Source organism: Anomaloglossus baeobatrachus, chromosome 4 (genome assembly GCF_048569485.1).
Source record: "Anomaloglossus baeobatrachus isolate aAnoBae1 chromosome 4, aAnoBae1.hap1, whole genome shotgun sequence".
Taxonomy (NCBI): Eukaryota; Metazoa; Chordata; class Amphibia; order Anura; family Aromobatidae; genus Anomaloglossus; species Anomaloglossus baeobatrachus.
Genome location: NC_134356.1, coordinates 642258346 through 642279680, shown reverse-complemented (window position 1 = coordinate 642279680; position 21335 = coordinate 642258346). Strand labels below are relative to the sequence as shown.

The window sequence follows — 21335 nt, the reverse complement described above, 5'->3', positions numbered from 1 at the left end:
CAGCGTTCTCAGTGTCTGCATGGGCACAGAGATTCCACATTGTGACAAGTGGGGGCCAGGGCTGGGGGACTGGAGGGCACAGAAATGTATGTTAATCGGTCTGGCAGCCACAACCTCCAGTTGTGCAGCTGCTTATATTCTCTGTTTATATACTCTGCTGGGGGTCATTCTGGAGATGCATTCCCTCACAGAGCCCCCACTTCTGCAGCATGTCTCACATCAGAGCAAGGCTGCAAGGCTGTTCTTAATATGCACTGCATGTAGACTCGTACTGCCTGTACTGAGCACATAATCACAGTGGTCCCTCAGCCTGGAGGCTCGTCAGTGGTCCCTCCAGCTGCTCCGGGGGTGCTGAGCATGCATTAGCCCCCTTCTCAGGGCGCTTCTGCTGCTACGGCTCGCTCAGCAAGCTCTTAGAGGTCTCTTCATCTGGCTTCAGACCCCGTCCTCCTAAAATGGAGACGCAGGGTCCCCTGTCCTTCCCCGTCCCGCAGCTCTGATTCACGAGCTGACTCACTGGTCGAGGAGGATGTCTTTACTGGGGGCTCGGACGCTACGTAATGTACCATTGATCTGTCCGAAGGTGACGCAGATGCTAATGATTTGATTGCGTCCATTATATTTGTACTGGACCTCAATCCGCCTGTATCAGGGGAGTATCCCCCTCTGGCAGAAAGGCATCAGTATACCTTAAGAGAACAAGGAGTGTGTTCCTTAACCACTCCAGTTTTCAGCCCACTGTGACAAGCCCAGAGCCTGTCCTGACAGACGCTCCCAAAGCGTGGTTCTGATGACTGTTTCCTTCTTCCACCAGAGGTGGTCAAGGAGTGGGCTCATTCACCAAGGGTGGTCCCTCCGGTGTCTAGTATTTCAGCCTGGATAGTTGTATCAGTGGCTGACGGCACCTCTCTAAGGATCCCCCTGTACATTAATTCTGTACTGGACCTCAATCCGCCAGTATCAGAGGAGCAAACTTCTCTGGCAACAGGACACCAGTTTACCTTGCCTAAGAGAATAAGGAGTGTGTTCCTTAACCACTCCAGTTTTCAGGCCACTGTGACCAAGCCCAGGGTCTGCTCTGGCAAACGCTTCCCAAAGCGTGGTTCTGATGACAGTTTTTCCCCTTCCACCAGCGGTGGTCAAGGAGTGGGCTCATTCACCAAAGGTGGTCCCTCCGGTGTTAAGACTCTCAGCCCGGACGTTGTTTCAGTGGCTGATGGCTCTTCACTTACGGTTTTGCTGTCCGCCAGTTTGTCCTTCTGGCCAAATCTGTATGGAGGCGGCAGGGGCCTCGTTCTCCCCATTTGCAGCAGTGCGGCTTTCAAGCCATCTCTGCTTCTCTAGAGGAGATGCATTCCCTCATAGGGACTCTTTGCCCGAAATGGTTGCCTTAACTTCCAGACTTCAGTCTTTTCATCCTATACCATGTCTGCCATGCTGGAGACTCTCACCGCACTGCGGTGGCCTCGGCTAATTTTCTCGCTATCCGCAGGCTCCTGTGGCTTCGGAAGTGGAAGGCGGATGCTTCTAAAGAAGTTCCGTGCTGGGCTCCCTTTTGCTGGGACCAGACTGTTCGGGAACAACTGGATGAAATTATTAAGGAAGCTCTTGGCGGGAAGAGTACTTCCATGCCACAAACCTAAACCAGGAAACCTGTCCAGGGCAGGAATCAGTCGAGGTTTCGTTCTTTTTGTTCCTCCATCTGATCGTTCTCTTAGCCCTCGGCCTCGCCCACTGGCTCAGCCAAGGATCGTAAACCCAAATGGCACGCGAGAAGACCGCAGGACATGCTGCCACTAAGTCAGCCTCCTCCTGGCTATCTGGCCACGCCAGCAACGTCCTTGGTCGGTGGCAGGCTCTCCCACTTGGCGACGTATGGTTCTAACACGTCTCCGATCAGTGGGTGCGAGATACCATCTCCCACGGCTACAGGATAGAATTCTATCCAGCCCGCCAAACAGATTTTTTTCTGTCAACTCCCCTCTGCTCCAAGGCCGCCGCCTTCTCACAGGCTGTGGCATTCTTGCAGGCCACTGGAGTAATTGTACCGGTTCCCGACTGGGAACGGTTCTGAGATTTCTGCTTGGATCTATTCCTAGTACCCGAGGAGGGCGGTGCCTTCCGACCTGGATCTCAAGCTTCTCAAGCATGTTCAGGTGTGGCAGTTTCGCATAGAGTCTCTGCGATCAATCATTGACCCAAGGAGATTCCCTAGCATCCATCGACATCAGAGATGCCTATCTGCATGTGCCAATCGCAGTTTCACTCCAGCGTTGGCTACGTTTTGCAATCAGAGTGGTCCAATTCGTGGCTCTTCCCTTTGGGTTAGCCACGGCCCCTCGAGTATTCTCAAGGTCGGGGCAGCTGTGATTGCGGTCCTGCACCTCTAGGGGTTGGCAGTGATTTTTTTGTCCAGGACAGCCTTCTACTCTGGGTTTTCATCCAGTGCAGACTGTTAGCGGAGTGCCTCGCTCACTCTCGCCACTCTAACCAATTCGGGTGGTTTGTCATTCTGTCCAAGTCCACTCTGACTTCGACCCAGAAGTTCACAGACCCAGGGACGCAATTCGAGACTCTGTCGGCACTTGTGAATCTGCCCTTAGTCAAGCAGCAGTCCCTCCGCTGGTGGTCGACGTCGTTCCTTCAGGCACCTAATAAAGGTGCTGGATCAGATGGTGGTGTCAGTGGAAGCATTCCCTTGCCCAGTTCCATCTGCGTCCTCTACGGCTGGATATTTTCCGCTGTTGGAACAAGCGGACTTCCTCCTTCCATGGGGCGGTGGCTTTGCCACAGACCAGGGGCTCATTTCAATGGTGGCATCGTCCCCTCTGTCTCAGGGACGCTCCTTTTTGACTCCGTCCCGGGTGATCCTCACCAAGATGCTAGTCTATCCGGCTGGGGAGCAGTATATCTCCACCATGGAGCGCAGGGCACTTGGACTCTGTCCGAATCAGCCCTCTGGATCAATGTGCTGGAAATCAGAGCTGTGTTTCTAGCTCTCTAAGCCTTTCACCATCTGTTGGCAGCCAGGCACATTCGAGTCCAGTCAGACAACGCTACAGTGTTTGCCTACATCAACCTCCAGGGCGGGGCACTCAGCCGCCTGGCAATGTTGGAGGTTCATCGCATTCTTCAGTGGACGGAGGACTCCTAGTCCACCATATCCACAGCCCACATCCCAGACGTGGGAAACTGGGAGGCAGATTGTTTCTGCCGTCAAACCGTGGCTCCACGATCCTCAGGTTTTTGCGGCAGACGCACTGGTTCGAGTTTGGTCCCAGCTTCGTCTGTCCTACGTGTTTCACCCTCTAGTTCTTGCCCAGAGTCCTGCGCAAGATCAGAAAGGAGGGCCGTCGGGTCATTCTCATTACTCCAGACTGACCCAGGCAAGCTTGGTACCCTGACCTGCTCCGTCTGTCCGTAGAGGTGCCATAGCATCTCCCGGACTGTCCAGACCTTCTCTCACGAGGTCCGTCCTTCCACCAGAACCTACGGCTCTCAGTTTGACGGCGTGGCGTTTGAGTCATGGATCTTGATGACTTCTGGTATCCCTCCTGAAGTCATCTCCACTATGACTCGAGCTCGGAAGTATCCTTTGGCCTTTTGGCCTTGCCAACCCTCCTGTCCCTTCTGCAGTCCGGTCTGCAGCTAGGACTATCCCTCAATTCCCTTAAGGGACAGCTCTCGGCTCTGTCAGTGTTGTGCCAGCGGCGTATCGCCCGGCTGGCCCAGGTGCGCTCCTTCATGCAGGGCGCATCTCGCATCATTCCGCCCTACCGGCGGCCCTTGGAGCCCTGGGACCTTAATTCGGTCCTCACAGCTTCCGGAAACCCCCCTTGAGCCTCTTAGGGAGGTTTCTTTGTTTAGTCTTTCACAGAAAGTGGTCTTTCTAGTGGCCATGACTTCCCTCAAGGGAGTCTCTGTTTTGGCTGCACTCTCTTCGGAGTCCTCCCTTCATCAAGTCAAGGTGGTTCTCTGTCCGACTCCGGACTTTCTTCCTAAGGTGGTTGCTGCCACCTTAACCGGGGCATTTTCCCTGCCTTCCTTTTGTCCGGCTCCTGTTCATCGCTTTGAAAGGGCGTTGCATACTCTGGATCTGGTGCGGGCGCTCCGGATCTATGTGTCTCGCACCGCTGTTCTTAGGCGGTGCACCTTTCTTTTGTGCTGACCGCTGGTCAGCGTAAGGGCCTTTCGGCATTTCAGCCGACCCTGGCTCGTTGCTTTAGGTCGGCCTTTTTTTCCAATACCTACCAGTGTACTCAAGTGCCTCTCCCGCCGGGGATCAAGGCACACTTGACCAGAGCTGTCGGTGCCTCTTAGGTTTTCAGGCCCAGGCTACGGCTCAGTAGGTCTGTCAGACTGCCACTTGGACTAGTCTGTATACTTTTTCGTAGCACTACCAAGTGCATGCTCTTGCTTCGGCAGATGCGAGCTTGGGCAGACGCATCCTTCGGACGGCTGTCGCCCATTTGTGAAGTTAGGTTTCGCCTACTTCTCAGTTTTTCTGTTTATTCCCGCCCATGGACTGCTTTAGAACGTCCCATGGTTTGGGTCTCCCATAAGGAACGATGAAGAAAAAGAGAATTTTGTTACATACCGTAAATTCTTTTTCTTATAGTTCCGACATGGGAGACCCAGCACCCTCCCTGTTGCCTGTTGGCAGGTTTCTTGTTCCGTGTGTTATCACCGGCTGTTGTTGTAGACAGAGGTTCCGGTTGTTCCGGGTTTTGCTCTGTCTCTACTTGTGGGTGGATGTCCTCCTTCAGCTTTTGTACTAAACTGGCTAGGACTGGCTACCAGGGGGTGTATATGCTAGGAGGGAGGAGCTACACGTTTGAGTGTAGTACTTTGTGTGTCCTCCGGAGGCAGAAGCTATACACCCATGGTTTGGGTCTCCCATGTCGGAACTATAAGAAAAAGAATTTACGGTAAGTAACAAAATTCTCTTTATATATATTATATATGTATTATATAATATATATAATGTATGTGTGTGTGTATCATATATATATATATATATATATATATATATATATATATATATATATAATATATATATATATATAGAGAGATATATATATAGACATATATATATATATATATATATATAGACATATATATATATATATATATATATATATAGACACATATATATACACACATAGACATATATATATATATATATATATATATATATATATATATATATATATATATATATATATATAGACATATATATATATATATATATATATATATATATATATATAGACACATATATATACACACATATATATATATATATACATATATATACACACATATATATATATATATATATATATATATATATATATATATACATATATATACACATATATATATATATATATATATATATATATATATATATATTATATATATATAATTACCTTTTTTTTATATTTGTGAAAAAAAAATATCAAATTGTGAAAAAAAGATTTTTTTCATGAACAAAATGCTGTATTATTTAAATATATGTGTATTTAAAAAGAAAAAAAAATGAAACAAAAAAAAACAACCCAAAACTGCACAATTGTATTGTAATGAATTGTACTATAATCCTAATGTGTTATCTGTGTGGGAAAAATTTCTGGAAAAGCAGAGATAAAAAAAATAATAAAAAAAGACAATACAATGACACCACATAAGCATAATATATTGTAGAAGATACAATAAGAAAAGTTATGGCTGTCAGTATAATAAAGAGAAACAAATAATATTAATTATATAATTTACTGTATAATCAGATTTAATTATATAATATACTATTATGAATATATAATTAATGATATATTCATTATTAATTATGTAATAAATGTACACAGATGGTGTTATTTAAACATATAACTCATCCAGCAAAGAAACGAGCTCCTCCGCTGCATAACCAGGAGCATAAGAAAGTGACGGCTTTCAGAAGGAATGATAAAAAATGAAACTTTAGCGCCTTTGATCTTCCTGTATTAGCCGTTGAGCACAATCTACATCATATTTTCAGGTTACAGTGACGACTGCTTGAAATGAGTAATCACAAGTCATTAAAGGGAACCTGTCAGATCAGTTCTGGCTGTATATTGCTAATCCCTGCCTAACCGTCCCTGTATACACCAGCATAGATAAAGAGATCTATAGAAAAAGGATTTCTAAAGACCCTTTATGATATGCTAATGAGCGTCATGCGCTGTCTGAAGCCGGGTGTATGCGTCCCGGCTTCAGAGAGGTCTAGTGCCTGACGTTCAGCAGCGTGGACACAGCAAACACAGGTAGGTGCCTCAGCGCCGGTGATGCTGCATTGAATAGCATGTTAGCAGGCCCCTGTGGCATGCTACTATTCTAAGAGGGTGGCTAGTCGTGGGATATAACACCCTTGGGACTAGTCCCTGGCCTCATTAGCATAACATAAAGGATCTTTAGAAATACTTTTTGTAAAGATCCCTTATATCTATGCTAGTGTATACAGGACGGTTAGGCAGGGATTAGCAATATACACAGAACTGATCGTGGCTCTGGGTGCATATTGCACCTTCTGTCTGAACAAAATGACTGTCCAAACTGAGCACAGGCACCCTGCGCTCCTTCCCCATTCATCTTTTTTTCCCTCTTCTTTGATTGTCAGCTTTGGGTATATAGAAGAGATAAAAGGGCTGGGATAGATGGGAGAGAAGCAGGTGGGAAGGTGCAGCGAGGGCCTGTGCTTGGTTTGTACAGTCATTTTGTGCTGACAAGACTCTCTTTTAATGAAATCTCCGTCACCAGCTCTGATGCCCCTGTAGGAAACCAGTGATGGCTGAAAGCTGAGTATACAAATATAACAAATCATTCCCGCTTGATATTTTCTAAAATGTTTCCGCCGTTAGAATTTAACGGTAGAAACATAAAAACCTGATTTAAACAATAGTCATTTTCTGATGATGGATTCTCTTTAGGGTTTATAAATCCGATCCAGTATACAGAAAAGGTGCAAGAACACAATGGGACACTTGTTTTCTTTTTTTCCTGGCAATTCTTTTATAAAAATACTTTTTATTACATATAAGTGTATATATTACACTTATGTAATCAAAAAAGGTGTACTGTATATACACTGTATTACATATACAGTGTATATACAGTACAGACCAAAAGTTTAGACACACCTCATTCAAAGAGTTTTCTTTATTTACATGACTCTGAAAATTGTAGATTCACATTGAAGGCATCAAAACTATGAATTAACACATGTGGAATGCAATACTTAACAAAGTGTGAAACAACTGAAAATATGTCTTATATTCTAGGTTCTTCAAAGTAGCCACCTTTTGCTTTGATTACTGCTTTGCACACTCTTGGCATTCTCTTGATGAGCTTCAAGAGGTAGTCACCGGAAATGGTTTTCCAACAGTCTTGAAGGAGTTTCCAGAGATGCTTAGCGCTTGTTGGCCCTTTTGCCTTCACTCTGCGGTCCAGCTCACCCCAATCCATCTCGATTGGGTTCAGGTCTGGTGACTGTGCAGGCCAGGTCATCTGGCGTAGCACCCCATCACTCTCCTTCTTAGTCAAATAGCCCTTACACAGCCTGGAGGTGTGTTTGGGGTCGTTGTCCTGTTGAAAAATAAATGATGGTCCAACTAAACGCAAACCGGATGGAATAGCACACCGCTATGGGAGAAGCTTGGGGTACCGGCCTGTTAGGTGGACCCAGGAGCTTGATCCTAACTGCTGTGTACTACAGTATCTTGACAGGAACATAGGTTCCAATCCAATTCAGGAACCAACATATCATATTTTTATACGTTTGTCCTGGTTTTTACACTACTCACCTGGTTTTGGTGGTGGGCATAGGCCAGTGAAGAACAGGGACAGCAAGGGATAGCCACCCGGAGCGGGGGGTGTTCAGAACATTAGGACACTCTCCGCAGGTAGGAAGGATAAGTGGAGGATCTATATAGCCCCTCCTAGACTACATGGAGTTTATCTATCTATTAATCTAGTACTATATTCCTGCACGCTTTCTCTGCTCTCCATTCACGAGCACTTTGTCCTTTGTCCTTTATGTTCAATAGACACTTGGTGTCGTAAATTGTTTTTACCTAATTATTAATAAAGATGATTGTTTTAGAGGTTGTGTCTTAGGTGGTTTCTTATGAATCTGACCTCGATAGGTATCTTAGTTGTGGTTTACTCTCAATAGCATTTTTATCAATGCAATATGCTGTGGTAGGCATGCTGGTTCTGTATGCCTTCAATTTTGAATAAATCCCCAACAGTGTCATCAGCAAAGCACCCCCACACCATCACACCTCCTCCTCCATGCTTCACGGTGGGAACCAGCCATGTAGAGTCCATCCATTCACCTTTTCTACAAAGACACGGTGGTTGGATCCAAAGATCTCAAATTTGGACTCATCAGACCAAAGCACAGATTTCCGCTGGTCTAATGTCCATTCCTTGTGTTCTTTAGCCCAAACTAGTCTCTTCTGCTTGTTGTCTGTCCTTAGCAGTGGTTTCCTAGCACCTATTTTACCATGAAGGCTGCTGCACAAAGTCTCCTCTTAACAGTTGTTCTAGAGATGTGTCTGCTGCTAGAACTCTGTGTGGCATTGATCTGGTCTCTAATCTGAACTGCTGTTAACCTGCAATTTCCGAGGCTGGTGACTCGGATAAACTTATCCTCCGCAGCAGAGGTGACTCTTGGTCTTCCTTTCCTGGGGCGGTCCTCATGTGAGCCAGTTTCTTTGTAGCGTTTGATGGTTTTTGCCACTGCACTTGGGGACACTTTCAAAGTTTTTTGGACTGACTAACTTTAATTTCTTAAAGTAATGATGGCCACTCATTTTTCTTTACTTAGCTGCTTTTTTCTTGCCATAATACAAATTCTAACAGTCTATTCAGTAGGACTATCAGCTGTGTATCCACCAGACGTCTGCACAACACAACTGATGGTCCCAACCCCATTCATAAGGCAAGAAATCCCACTTATTAAACCTGACAGGGCGCACGTGTGTGTGTGTATGTATGTATGTATGTATATGTATGTATATATATATATATATATATATATATATATATATATATATATATATATATATATATATATATATATATATATATAAATGTGTGTGTATATTTATATACAGTATGTCAGATCATTTTTGATTGCATAAATTATTATTTGCATGAACTTTATTCAATCTCAGCTCTGCTAAATCTCCATTTATTTATTTTCTTATTCCAGGAACAACTGAGGATCTTAGAACAAGGAATCACCGGCCCCGAAGGACACGTCCTGAGCCGACCCGAGGAGGTGAGTATATTCTTCCCTGTAGACGTGCGTGTACCGGATGTGTGGGTCTATGATATTGAGCCGGTCACACGAACTCTGTGAAGCACCACACGTCCACATGTTCCATTAGCAGCCCGATCACATTGTACTGTGTATTCAACTTGTGCTATCTTGCTCAATGAGGTCAAAACTAATTCAACAATAATAATAATGTGTCGGACGGTTTCCAGCATCAGAGCCAAACGGGAAAATCATATTGTTGAACCTGGACAAACGTTGCATCAGAAAGGGTTAAATCAAGTCTCATGATCCCCATCACTATACATACTGTGTGCAGAATTATTAGGCAAATGAGTATTTTGATCACATGATACTTTTATACATGTTGTCCTACTCCGAGCTGTATAGGCTGAGAGCCAACTACCAATTAAGTAAATCAGGTGATGTGCCTCTCTGTAATGAGGAGGGGTGCGGTGTAAGGACATCAACACCCTATATAAGGTGTGCTTAATTATTAGGCAACTTTCTTTCCTTTGGCAAAATGGGTCAGAAGAGAGATTGACGGGCTCTGAAAACTCCACAATTGTGAGATGTCTTGCAGAGGGACGCAGCAGTCTTGAAACTGCCAAACATTTGAAACGTGACCACCGAACAATCAAGTGTTTCATGCCAAATATCCAACAGGGTCGCAAGAAGCGTGTTGGGCAAAAAAGGCGCAAAATAACTGCCCATGAATTGAGGAAAATCAAGCGTGAAGCTGCCAAGATGCCATTTGCCACAGTTTGTCCATATTTCAGAGCTGCAACGTTACTGGAGTATCAACAAGCACAAGGTGTGCCATACTCAGGGACATGGCCAAGGTAAGGAAGGCTGAAAAACCACCACCTCTGGACAAGAAACATGAGATAAAACGTCAAGACTGGGCCAAGAAATATCTTAAGACTGATTTTTCATAGGTTTTATGGACTGATGAAATGAGAGTGACTCTTGATGGGCCAGATGGATGGGCCAGAGGCTGGATCAGTAAAGGGCAGAGAGCTCCACTCCGACTCAGACGCCAGCAAGGTGGAGGTGGGGTACTGGTATGGGCTGGTATCATCAAAGATGAACTTGTGGGACCTTTTCAGGTTGAGGATGGAGTGAAGCTCAACTCCCAGACCTACTGCCAGTTTCTGGAAGACAACTTCTTCAAGCAGTGATACAGGTAGAAGTCGATATTGTTCAAGAAAAACATGATTTTCATGCAGGACAATGCTCCATCACATGCATCCAACTACTCCACAGCGTGGCTGGCCAGTAAAGGTCTAAAAGATGAAAAAAATAATGACATGGCCCCCTTGTTCACCTGATCTGAACCCCATAGAGAACCTGTGGTCCCTCATAAAATAAGAGATCTACAGGGAGGAAAAACAGTACACCTCTCGGAGCAGTGTCTGGAGGCTGTTGCACGCAATGTTGATCGTAAACAGATCAAGCAAATACAGAATCTATGGATGGTCGGCTGCTGAGTGTCATCATAAAGAAAGGTGGCTATATTGGGTACTCATTTTTTGGGGTTTTGTTTTTGCATGTCAGAAATGTTTATTTCTAAATTTTGTGCAGTTATATTGGTTTACCTGGTGAAAATAAACAAGTGAGATGGGAATATATTTGGTTTTTATTAAGTTGCCTAATAATTCTGCACAGTAATAGTTACCTGCACAAACAGATATCCTCCTAAGATAGCTAAATCTAAAAAAACCCACTCCAACTTCCAAAAATATTAAGCTTTGATGTTTATTTTTTGGGTTGATTGAGAACATAGTTGTTGATCAATAAAAAAAAATCCCCTAAAATATAAAGGCGCGCTCACACATCCGGCTTTTCGCCGGTTTGACGGATGCGGCGCACAGCAGTACAGTGTATACAGTACAGTGGCAGCGCAACAAGCACCGGTCACATGCTGCCATGTGACTGGAGCATGTGACCCGAAAGTTGCGGCGCTACCACTGTACTGTATCATACTGTACTTGCGTGCACCGCATCCGTCAAAACGGCGAAAAGCCGGATGTGTGAGCGCGCCTTAAGTCTGCACATGATGTATAACCCTCCCCAAAATCTTAGTCATTTTTCACACTGGCTATTAGGCCTAATGCTAAATTGACATGTCCTATTCCATATTCAAGTCTTTTCATCAGTCTCATTATCATCAAAGGCAGGATTACAATATTACTATGAAAGGCAACACCTTTGTATACAGTAGGTAACAGAGGAATTCACTAATCACAATAAATGATGCCACAGCTCACCTCCTCCTCCTGTACAGTGACTGATAACACCTCCTATATACAGTAGATAACACAAGATCCACCATTCACAATAGGTGATATAACAGCTCTCCTCCTCCTCCTGTACAATGACTGATTTCCCTCTGTACAATGACTAATAAACCTCAATATACAGTAGATTACAGAGGATCCACCATTCAGATTAGGTGATATCACAGATCACCTCCTCCTCCTCCTGTACAATGACGGATAACACTTCCATATACAGCAGATAACACAGGGTCCACCATTCACAATAGGTGATGTCACAGCTCATCTCCCTCCTCCTGTATAATGACTAATAGCACCTTTATATACAGTATATCACACAGGATCAACCATTCACAATAGGTGATATCACAGCTCACCTCTTCCTCCTCCAGTACAATGACTGATAACACCTCTATATACAGTATATCACACAGGATCAACCATTCACAGGTGATATCACAGCTCACCTCCTCCCATTTTCTCATAATTAACTTTTGACCAAATTAGACCAGGCTCAGCTGTTACGCCTATGCAAGTAAAAAGCTCAGCCTATTGCTGCTCAGATTCTATGTGAAGCACAGGTAGTAGGACGCCATTATTTTGTGACCAGTGTAAAAATTACATAATTTTTATGTTTTTGAACACTTGTATAAAAGAAAAAAAAAATTGTAAAAACAAAGCTTTAATAAGAACCTGAAAACACATTCCCTTTAACTCCTTCATGACTGGCCGCTTTTGCGTTTTCTGTTTTTTTTTTTTCCGCCATTCTTCTTCCGAGAGACGTAACTTTTTTATTTTTCAGTCCATCTTACCATATGAGGGCTCGTTTTTTGCAGGACGAGTTGTACTTTTAACTGAAACCATGAGTTTTACCATATAGTGTACTGGAAAACGGCAAAAAAATCCCAGATGCGGAAAAATTGGAAAAAAAAAGTACGATAGCACTATTGTTTTTGAGATATTTTATTCACCGCGTTCACTATATGGTAAAACTGATGTGTGGGTATGATGCCTCATGTCGGTGCGAGTTTGTAGACACCAAACATGTATAGGTTTACTTTTATCTAAGGGGTTAAAAAAAATAAATCAGAAGCGTGTCCGAAAAACGTGCTGTACGTTTTGCGCCATTTTCCGTGACTTGTAGCATTCTCATTTTTTGGAATCTGGGGCTAAGTGACGGCTTATTTTTTGCGTCTCGAGCTGATGTTTTTAACGGTACCATTTTTGCGCAGACGTTACGTTTTGATCACCTCTTATTGCATTTTGCGCAAAATATGCGGCAACTCTAAAACATAATTTTTATAATTTGGAATTTTGTTGCCTCTGCGCCGTTTACCAATCAGATTAATTGATTTTATATTTTGATAGATCAGGCGTTTCTGAATGCAGCGATATCAAATGTGTGTATTTTTATTTTTTTTTAACCCTTTAATTTTCATTGGGGCGAAAGTGGGGTGATTTGAACTTTTAGGTTTTTTCATATTTTTTTTTTTTTTCCATTTTTTTTTAAAACCTTTTTTCTTCATCGTTCCTTATGGGAGACCCAGACAATGGGTGTATAGCTTCTGCCTCCGGAGGACACACAAAGTACTACACTCAAATGTGTAGCTCCTCCCTCCTAGCATATACACCCCCTGGTAGCCAGTCCTAGCCAGTTTCAATGCTTTGTGTTCAGGAGGTCACACACACACATGCATTCTCTGATTTTTGATTTTTTATTTGATTTCAAAGATTTGGAAGAAAAGCGGGTCCAGTCTGGACTCCCGGCATGTCCCTTCTCACCCCACTGTGTCGGCGGTGCTGTTAAGGTTGATTTTATAAGGCTGGAGCCTTCACATGCCGCGCTCCTTCAACACCCTCTGAGAGGCTCTGGTTTGAAGTGGGAGCCATCTCGGTTCTCACTGCTTTGCAGGAGACCGGTCTCCATCCGCAGCCGTTTCAGGATCCTGTCGGAAGGAGCGTTTAACCCCTCTCCAGGGACATGGCCCTGCGTCTCAAAGCTAAGTATTGAGACGTTTTTACCGCTGAAAGTGGTCCTTCCAGGGGTCCCTTGTACTTTATTTATTGGGGACAGTATGTTTTATCACTGTGTTAACATTTCCGGCCGGTTCCCCAGTTTTCACTGGAGAACCGCGCCGACGGTGCCTGTACGCTGGCCGCATTATTAAATCTAGGCCCCGGCTTCGCCTGAGGCCTAGTTTCGATTCTCCACCCCTGCATGTCAGTCAGTGCAGAGGGACAGCGTGGCTCCGCCCAGCGACTGGTCAGCACAGGGAGCGGACACTCCTCACTGAGGAAGGATTCCCTCCCCTGTATACCTCATTTGCCCGCTCTCAGTAGGCCCCGCCCCCTCTCCTCGCTACGGTCGCCATTTTCTCAGCGTTCTCTGTGTCTGCACAGGCACAGAGATACCTCATTGTGACAAATGGGGGCCTGGGCTGGGGGACTGAGGGCACAGTAATGTATGTTAAACGGTCTGGCAAGCCACAACCTCCGGTTGTGCAGCTGCTAATATTCTCTGTTTATATACTCTGCTGGGGGTCGTTCTGGAGATGCATTCCCTCACAGAGCCCCCACTTCTGCAGCATGTCTCATTCACAGCAAAGCTGCAAGGCTGTTTTCTTAATATGCACTGCATGTACATCGTACTGTCTGTACCGAGCACATAAACACAGTGATTCCTCAGCCTGGAGGGTCCCTCCAGCTGCTCCGGCTCTTGCTGAGCATGCATTAGCCCCCTTCTCAGGGCGCTTCTGCTGCTACGGCTCGCTCAGCAAAGCTCTCAGAGGACTCTTCATCTGGTCTCAGACCCCGTCCTCCTAAAATGGAGACGCAGGGTCCCCTGTCCTTCCCCGTCCCGCAGCTCTGATTCACGAGCTGACTCACTGGACAAAGAGGATGTCCTTACTGGTGGCTCGGACGCTACTTCATGTACCATTGATCTGTCCGAAGGTGATGCAGATGCTAATGATTTGATTGCGTCCATTATATTTGTACTGGACCTCAATCCGCCTATATCAGGGGAGTATCCCCCCTCTGGCAGAAAGACATCAGTATACCTTAAAGAGAGCAAGGAGTGTGTTCCTCAGCCCACTGTGACCAAGCCCAGAGCCTGTCCTGACAGACGCTCCCCTTAAAGCGTGGTTCTGATGACTGTTTCCCCCTTCCACCAGAGGTGGTCAAGGAGTGGGCTCATTCACCAAGGGTGGTCCCTCCGGTGTCTAGTGTTTCAGCCCGGATAGTTGTATCAGTGGCTGACGGCACCTCCCTAAGAATCAACTGTACCTTACTTCGGTACTGGACCTCAACCCGCCAGTATCAGAGGAGCAACCCTCTCTGGCACTAAGGGACACCAGTTTACCTTGCCTAAAGAGAACAACGAGTGTGTTCCTTAACCACTCCAGTTTTTCAGGCCACTGTGACCAAGCCCAGGGTCTGTTCTGGCAAACGCTTCAAAGCGTGGTGCTGAGGACGGTTTTCCCCTTCCACCAGAGGTGGTCAAGGAGTGGGCGCATTCACCAGGTGATCCCTCCGGGGTTTAGACCCTCAGCCAGGGCCGTTGTACCAGTGGCTGATGGCTCCTCACTTACGGCTTGCTGTCCGACAGGTTGTCCTTCTGGCCAAATCTGTATAGAGGCGGCAGGGGCCACGTTCTCCCCAGCTTTTGCAGCAGTGTGGGCTTTCAAAGCCATCTCTGCTTCTCTAGAGGAGATGTATTCCCTCACAGGGAATCTATGCCCGAAATGGTTGCCTTAACTTCCAGACTTCAGTCTTTTTCATCCTATGCCTTATCTGCCATGCTGGAGACTCTCACCGCTCTGCGGTGGCCTCGGCTAATTTCCTCGCTATCCGCAGGCTCCTGTGGCTTCGGAAGTGGAAGGCGGATTCTTCTATAGAGTTTCCTTGCTGGGCTCCCTTTTGCTGGGACCAGACTATTCGGGAACAACTGGATGAAATTATTAAGGAAGCTCTTGGCGGGAAGAGTTCTTCCATGCCATAAACCTAAACCAGGAAACCTGTCCAGGGCAGGAATCAGTCGAGGTTTCGTTCCTTCGTTCCTCCATCTGATCGTTCTCTAAGCCAGCTCAGCCAAGGATCGTAAACCCAAATGACGCACGAAGCCGCGTCCTCAGAAGACCGCAGGAGATGCTGCCACTAAGTCAGCCTCCTCCTGGCTATCTGGCCACGCCAGCAACGTCCTTGGTCGGTGGCAGGCTCTCCCATTTTGGCGACGTATGTTTTTAACACGTCTCCGATCAGTGGGTGCGAGATTCCATCTCCCACGGCTACAGGATAGGATTCTATCCAGCCCGCCAAACAGATTTTTTGTGTCAACTCCCCCCTGTTCCAAGGCCGCCGCCTTCTCACAGGCTGGGGCATTCTTGCAGGCCACTGGAGTAAATGTGCCGGTTCCCGACTGGGATCGGTTCTGAGATTTATGCTTAAATCTATTCCTAGTACCCGAGGAGGGCGGTGCCTTCCGACCTGGATCTCTCGCTTCTCAAGCATGTTCAGGTGCGGCATTTTCGCATGGAGTCTCTGCGGTCAATCATTGACCTAAAGAGATTCCCTAGCTCCATCGACATCAGAGATGCCTATCTGCAGGTGCCAATCGCAGTTCCACACCAGCGTTGGCTACGTTTTGCAATCAGAGTGGTCCAATTCGTGGTTCTTCCCTTGGGGTTAGCCACGGTCCCTTGAGTATTCTCAAAGTCGGGGCAGCTGTGATTGCGGTCCTGCACCCCTAGGGGTTGGCAGCGATCCTTTTATCCTAGACAGCCTTCTAGTCTGGGCTTCATCCAGTGCAGTCTGTTAGCAGAGTGCCTCGCTCACTCTCGCCACTCTAACCAATTCGGGTGGTTGTCTTCTGTCCAAGTCCACTCTGACTTCGACCCAGAAGTTCACATACCCAGGGACGCAATTCGAGACTCTGTCGGCACTTGTGAAGCTGCCCTTAGTCAAATAGCAGTCCCTCCGCTGGCGGTCGACGTCGTTCCATCAGGCACCTAATACAGGTGCTGGATCAGTCGGTGGTGTCAACGGAAGCGGTTCCCTTGCCCAGTTCCATCTGCGTCCTCTGCGGCTGGATATTTTCCGCTGTTGGACCTTCGCCACGGACCAGGGGCTCGTTTCAGTGGTGGCTTCGGCCCCTCTGTCTCAGGGATGCTCCTTCCTGGCTCCGTCCCGGGTGCTCCTCACCAAGATGCTAGTCTTTCCGGCTGGGGAGCAGTATATCTCCACCTTGGAGCGCAGGGCACTTGGACTCTGTCCGAATCAGCCCTCTGGATCAATGTGCTGGAATTCAGAACTGTGTTTCTAGCTCTCCAAGCCTTTCACCATCTGTTGACGGCCAGGCACATTCGAGTCCAGTCAGACAACGCTACAGCGTTTGCCTACATTAACCTCCAGGGCGGGACATCACTGTTGGAGGTTCATCGCATTCTTCTGTGGACGGAGGACTCCTAGTCCACCATATCCGCAGCCCACATCCCAGATGTGGAAAACTGGGAGGCAGATTGTCTCAGCCGTCAAACCGTGGCTCTACGATCCTCAGGTGTTTGCGGCAGACGCACTGGTTCAAGTTTGGGCCCAGCTTCGTCTGTCTTATGTGTTTCACCCTCTAGTGCTTGCCCAGAGTCCTGCGCAAGATCAGAAAGGAGGGCCGTCGGGTCATTCTCATTACTCCAGACTGACCCAGGCAGGCTTGGTACCTGACCTGCTCCGTCTGTCCGTAGAGGTGCCATGGCATCTCCCGGACTGTTCCTCTCACGAGGTTCGTCTTTTCCGCCAGAATCTGCGGCTCTCAGATTGACGGCGTGGCTTTTGAGTCATGGATCTTGACAACTTCTGGTATCCCTCCTGAAGTCATCTCCACTATGACTCGAGCTCGAAAGTATCCTTTGGCTTTTTGGCCTTGCCGACCCTCCTGTTCCTTCTACAGTCCGGTCTGCAGCTGGGACTATCCCTCAATTCCCTTAAGGGACAGGTATTGGCTCTGTCAGTGTTAAGTACCAGCGGCGCATTGCCCGGTTGGCTCAGATGCGTTCCTTCATGCAGGGCGCATCTCACATCATTCCGCCTTACCGGCGGCCTTTGGAGCCCTGGGACCTTAATTCGGTCCTCACGGTTTTTGGAAACCCCCCTTTGAGCCTCTTAGGGAGGTTTCTTTGTTTAGTTTTTCATAGAAAGTGGTCTTTCTAGTGGCCATTACTTCCCTCAAGAGAGTCTCTGTTTTGGCTGCACTCTCTTCGGAGTCCCCCCTTGTTTTCATCAAGACAAGGTGGTTCTCCGTCCGACTCCGGATTTTCTCCCTAAGGTGGTTGCTGCTTCCACCTTAACCGGGGCATTTTCCCTGCCTTCCTTTTGTCCGGCTCCTATTCATCGCTTTGAAAAGGCGTTGCATACTCTGGATCTGGTGCGGGTGCTCCGGATCTATGTGTCTCGCACCGCTGTTCTTAGGCGGTGCACCTCTCTTTTGTGCTGACCACTGGTCAGCGTAAGGGCCTCTCGGCATTTAAGCCGACCCTGGCTCGTTGGTTTAGGTCGGCCGTTTCCGATACCTACCAGTGTACTCAAGTGCCTCTCCCGTCGGGGATCAAGGCACACTTGACCAGAGCTGTTGGTGCCTCTTAGGCTTCAGGCCTAGGCCACGGCTCAGTAGGTCTGTCAGACTGCCACTTGGTCTAGTTGGCATACCTTTTCGTAGCACTACCAAGTGCATGCTCATGCTTCGGCAGATGCGAGCTTGGGCAGACGCATCCTTCAGGCGGCTGTCGCCCATTTGTGAAGTTAGGTTTCGCCTACTTCTCAGTTTCTGTTTATTTCCCACCCATGGACTGCTTTGGAACGTCCCATTGTCTGGGTCTCCCATAAGGAACGATGAAGAAAGAGAATTTTGGTTACTTACCGTAAATTCTTTTTCTTATAGTTCCGACATGGGAGACCCAGCACCCTCCCTGTTGCCTGTTGGCAGGTTTTCTTGTTCCGTGTGTTATCACCGGCTGTTGTTGTAGACAGAGATTCCGGTTATTCCGGGTTTTACTCTATCTCTACTTGTGGGTGGATGTCCTCCTTCAGCTTTTGCACTAAACTGGCTAGGACTGGCTACCAGGGGGTGTATATGCTAGGAGGGAGGAGCTACACGTTTGAGTGTAGTACTTTGTGTGTCCTCCGGAGGCAGAAGCTATACACCCATGGTCTGGGTCTCCCATGTCGGAACTATAAGAAAAAGAATTTACGGTAAGTAAACAAAATTCTCTTTTTTTTAACTTTTTTTTTTATCTTACTAGTACCCCTAGGAGACTATAACGATCTGCAGTCTGATCGCTCATTCATTTCTCCCGATCAGAGCAGCATCGCTCAGACCGTGAGAAATGATCATCAATTGCAACAGCCAGTACTTGGCTGTTTCTCACAGGACCTGAGTCATGAGAGCACAGGAGTCATTACATGACCCTGTGCTACCATGACAACCACCGGATCCACGTGATCACGTCAGGTAACTTCCGGTATTGGGCGGTGAGTAAACTTCTACCGCGATCGCCGTTAAAATGGCGCTGTCACATCTTGACAACGCCGTTTAAAGGGTTAACAGGTACGGGTGGATAGCGATTCCACTCGTACCTGCGAGGCACACATGTCAGCTGTACACATCAGCTGACATGTGTGCGGATCCCCACCGGCAGCCTGCAGCAGCCAGTGGGGATTAACACTGACCGCAGGGACGTAATATTACTGCCCGCGGTCGTTACGGGGTTAAAAGTATATTCTGTGAATAGTCTCATTAGACAGAATGACCATGAGCTAATCCTATAGATCCCGAACTGATCAGCTGTGATCTGTAAGATTACCCAGGAGCAGGTGCTGAATTTCCCTACAGCGCCCCCACTGGGAATTATAGGGATTACATCAGTGAACTCTGAATTATCAGTTATTGTGAATGTGGAGTCCCCCTTTAATTTTTTTTCGTTCTCTTCCCCTGTACAGGTGGAGGCAGAAGCCGTCAATCGCTCCATCACCATCGCCAACCAGACCAACTGCCCGCTCTACGTCACGAAGGTGATGAGCAAAAGCTCCGCCGAAGTTATCGCACAATCCAGGAAAAAAGGTGCGTGTGATAGGAGGAATGGGATTGAGGGTGGGGGGGAATCCTCCCAACAAAGTATATCCTCTAACCACAGTGTGAGTGATAAGTGAACGATCCCTGGAGGTCTAACCGCTGGAACCTACGAGAGGTGGGAGAATGGGGGTCCTAAAATTCTTTGGGTGTATGAAGCGCTAGTGAGCATGTGCGACCTCTGCTCTATTTACTGTCTATAGAAGTGGTCGCACATGCTCAGTACTGCTCCACTCACACAGGGAACATAAAGGAAATCTATCATCAGAAACTGACAAATCTTGTTGTGTGAAATGTTTATTTTTTCACATCTCAACCTGTATTAAAAATAAAAATTACAACTGTTGCTATTTTCAGACTTTAATTTCCTGTAATTCAGGAATGCACATGTAGTTTAGCCACAATGAGCATGAGCATTAGCCACAATGAACATGAGCATTAGCCACAATGAACATGAGCATTAGCCACAATGAACATGAGCATTAGCCACAATGAACATGAGCATTTGCCACAATGAACATGAGCATTAGCCAATTAGCCACAATGAACATGAGCATTAGCCACAATGAACATGAGCATTAGCCACAATGAACATGAGCATTAGCCACAATGAACATGAGCATTAGCCACAATGAACATGAGCATTAGCCACAATGAACATGAGCATTAGCCACAATGAACATGAGCATTAGCCACAATGAACATGAGCATTAGCCACAATGAACATGAGCATTAGCCACAATGAACATGAGCATTAGCCACAATGAAGATGAACAATAGCCAACATTAGCTGTCTCTTTGCCCGTCTGTCTCTTTGCCCGTCTGTCTCTGTCTCTTTCTCTGTCTGTCTGTTTTTTGCTGTCTCTCACTCACACATAAGCTTCTTATACTAACAGTTTATTTTGTTCCTATAGCAACCACTGACAGTTGCTATTAATAGCCCGTATCTCCCAGCTCCATTCAGATTAATGGAGGCAGGATTTTTGGGAGTAATTGTAAAGCGCGGGGCTAATTTTTCCCGTCAAAACATAGTCTATGACGTTCCCTGGGTCACATGGGGCGTCTGTGCAAATCTCATGATTGTAAATGCAACGGTGCGGATTCCTTTACCGGACATACACACACACACACACACACACACTGAGCTCTATATATTAGATATATACACACATATATAAAATATATATACTCTGTGTGTGTGTGTGTGTGTGTGTGTAAATAAATATATATATATATATATACATATATATATATATAGTGTGTGTGTGTGTGTATAATACCTTTTATTTTAACCCTTTGCTCAGTATGATTAGCTGAAATTTGGTGTTTATTTCCTGTGTACAGTGTATAGAGATAGAAAGCTGCTAATCAGTTTTGGAGGCGGCTTGTACTAGGAGGCATGAGACACCTAGTCCTCTACTGATAATGTTCTACTGATAAAGCAATGATTGTAATGAAACAGCAAAAAACAGCCCGGTAAGAGACACATCGCTGGCCCTACATCATGCTGCTCTCAGATTACATAGCAAAAACTTGCTGACAGAATCCTTTTTAAAGGGGGTATACGTATAATTCAAGAAGTGATATTTGTATGTCATATAGCCATATTAGAGGATCACAT

General features: G+C 46.3%; 1 protein-coding gene across 1 annotated transcript in view; it reads left to right on the top strand.

The window, feature by feature from the left end:
* DPYSL2 (dihydropyrimidinase like 2) overlaps nt 1-21335 on the top strand; it is a 59174-nt gene that overhangs the window by 13390 nt on the left and 24449 nt on the right. Inside the window, exons 3-4 of the mRNA XM_075346457.1 lie at nt 9254-9322; nt 19585-19705. Coding sequence (XP_075202572.1) covers nt 9254-9322; nt 19585-19705 — 190 coding nt within the window. The remainder of the gene's footprint in view (nt 1-9253; nt 9323-19584; nt 19706-21335) is intronic.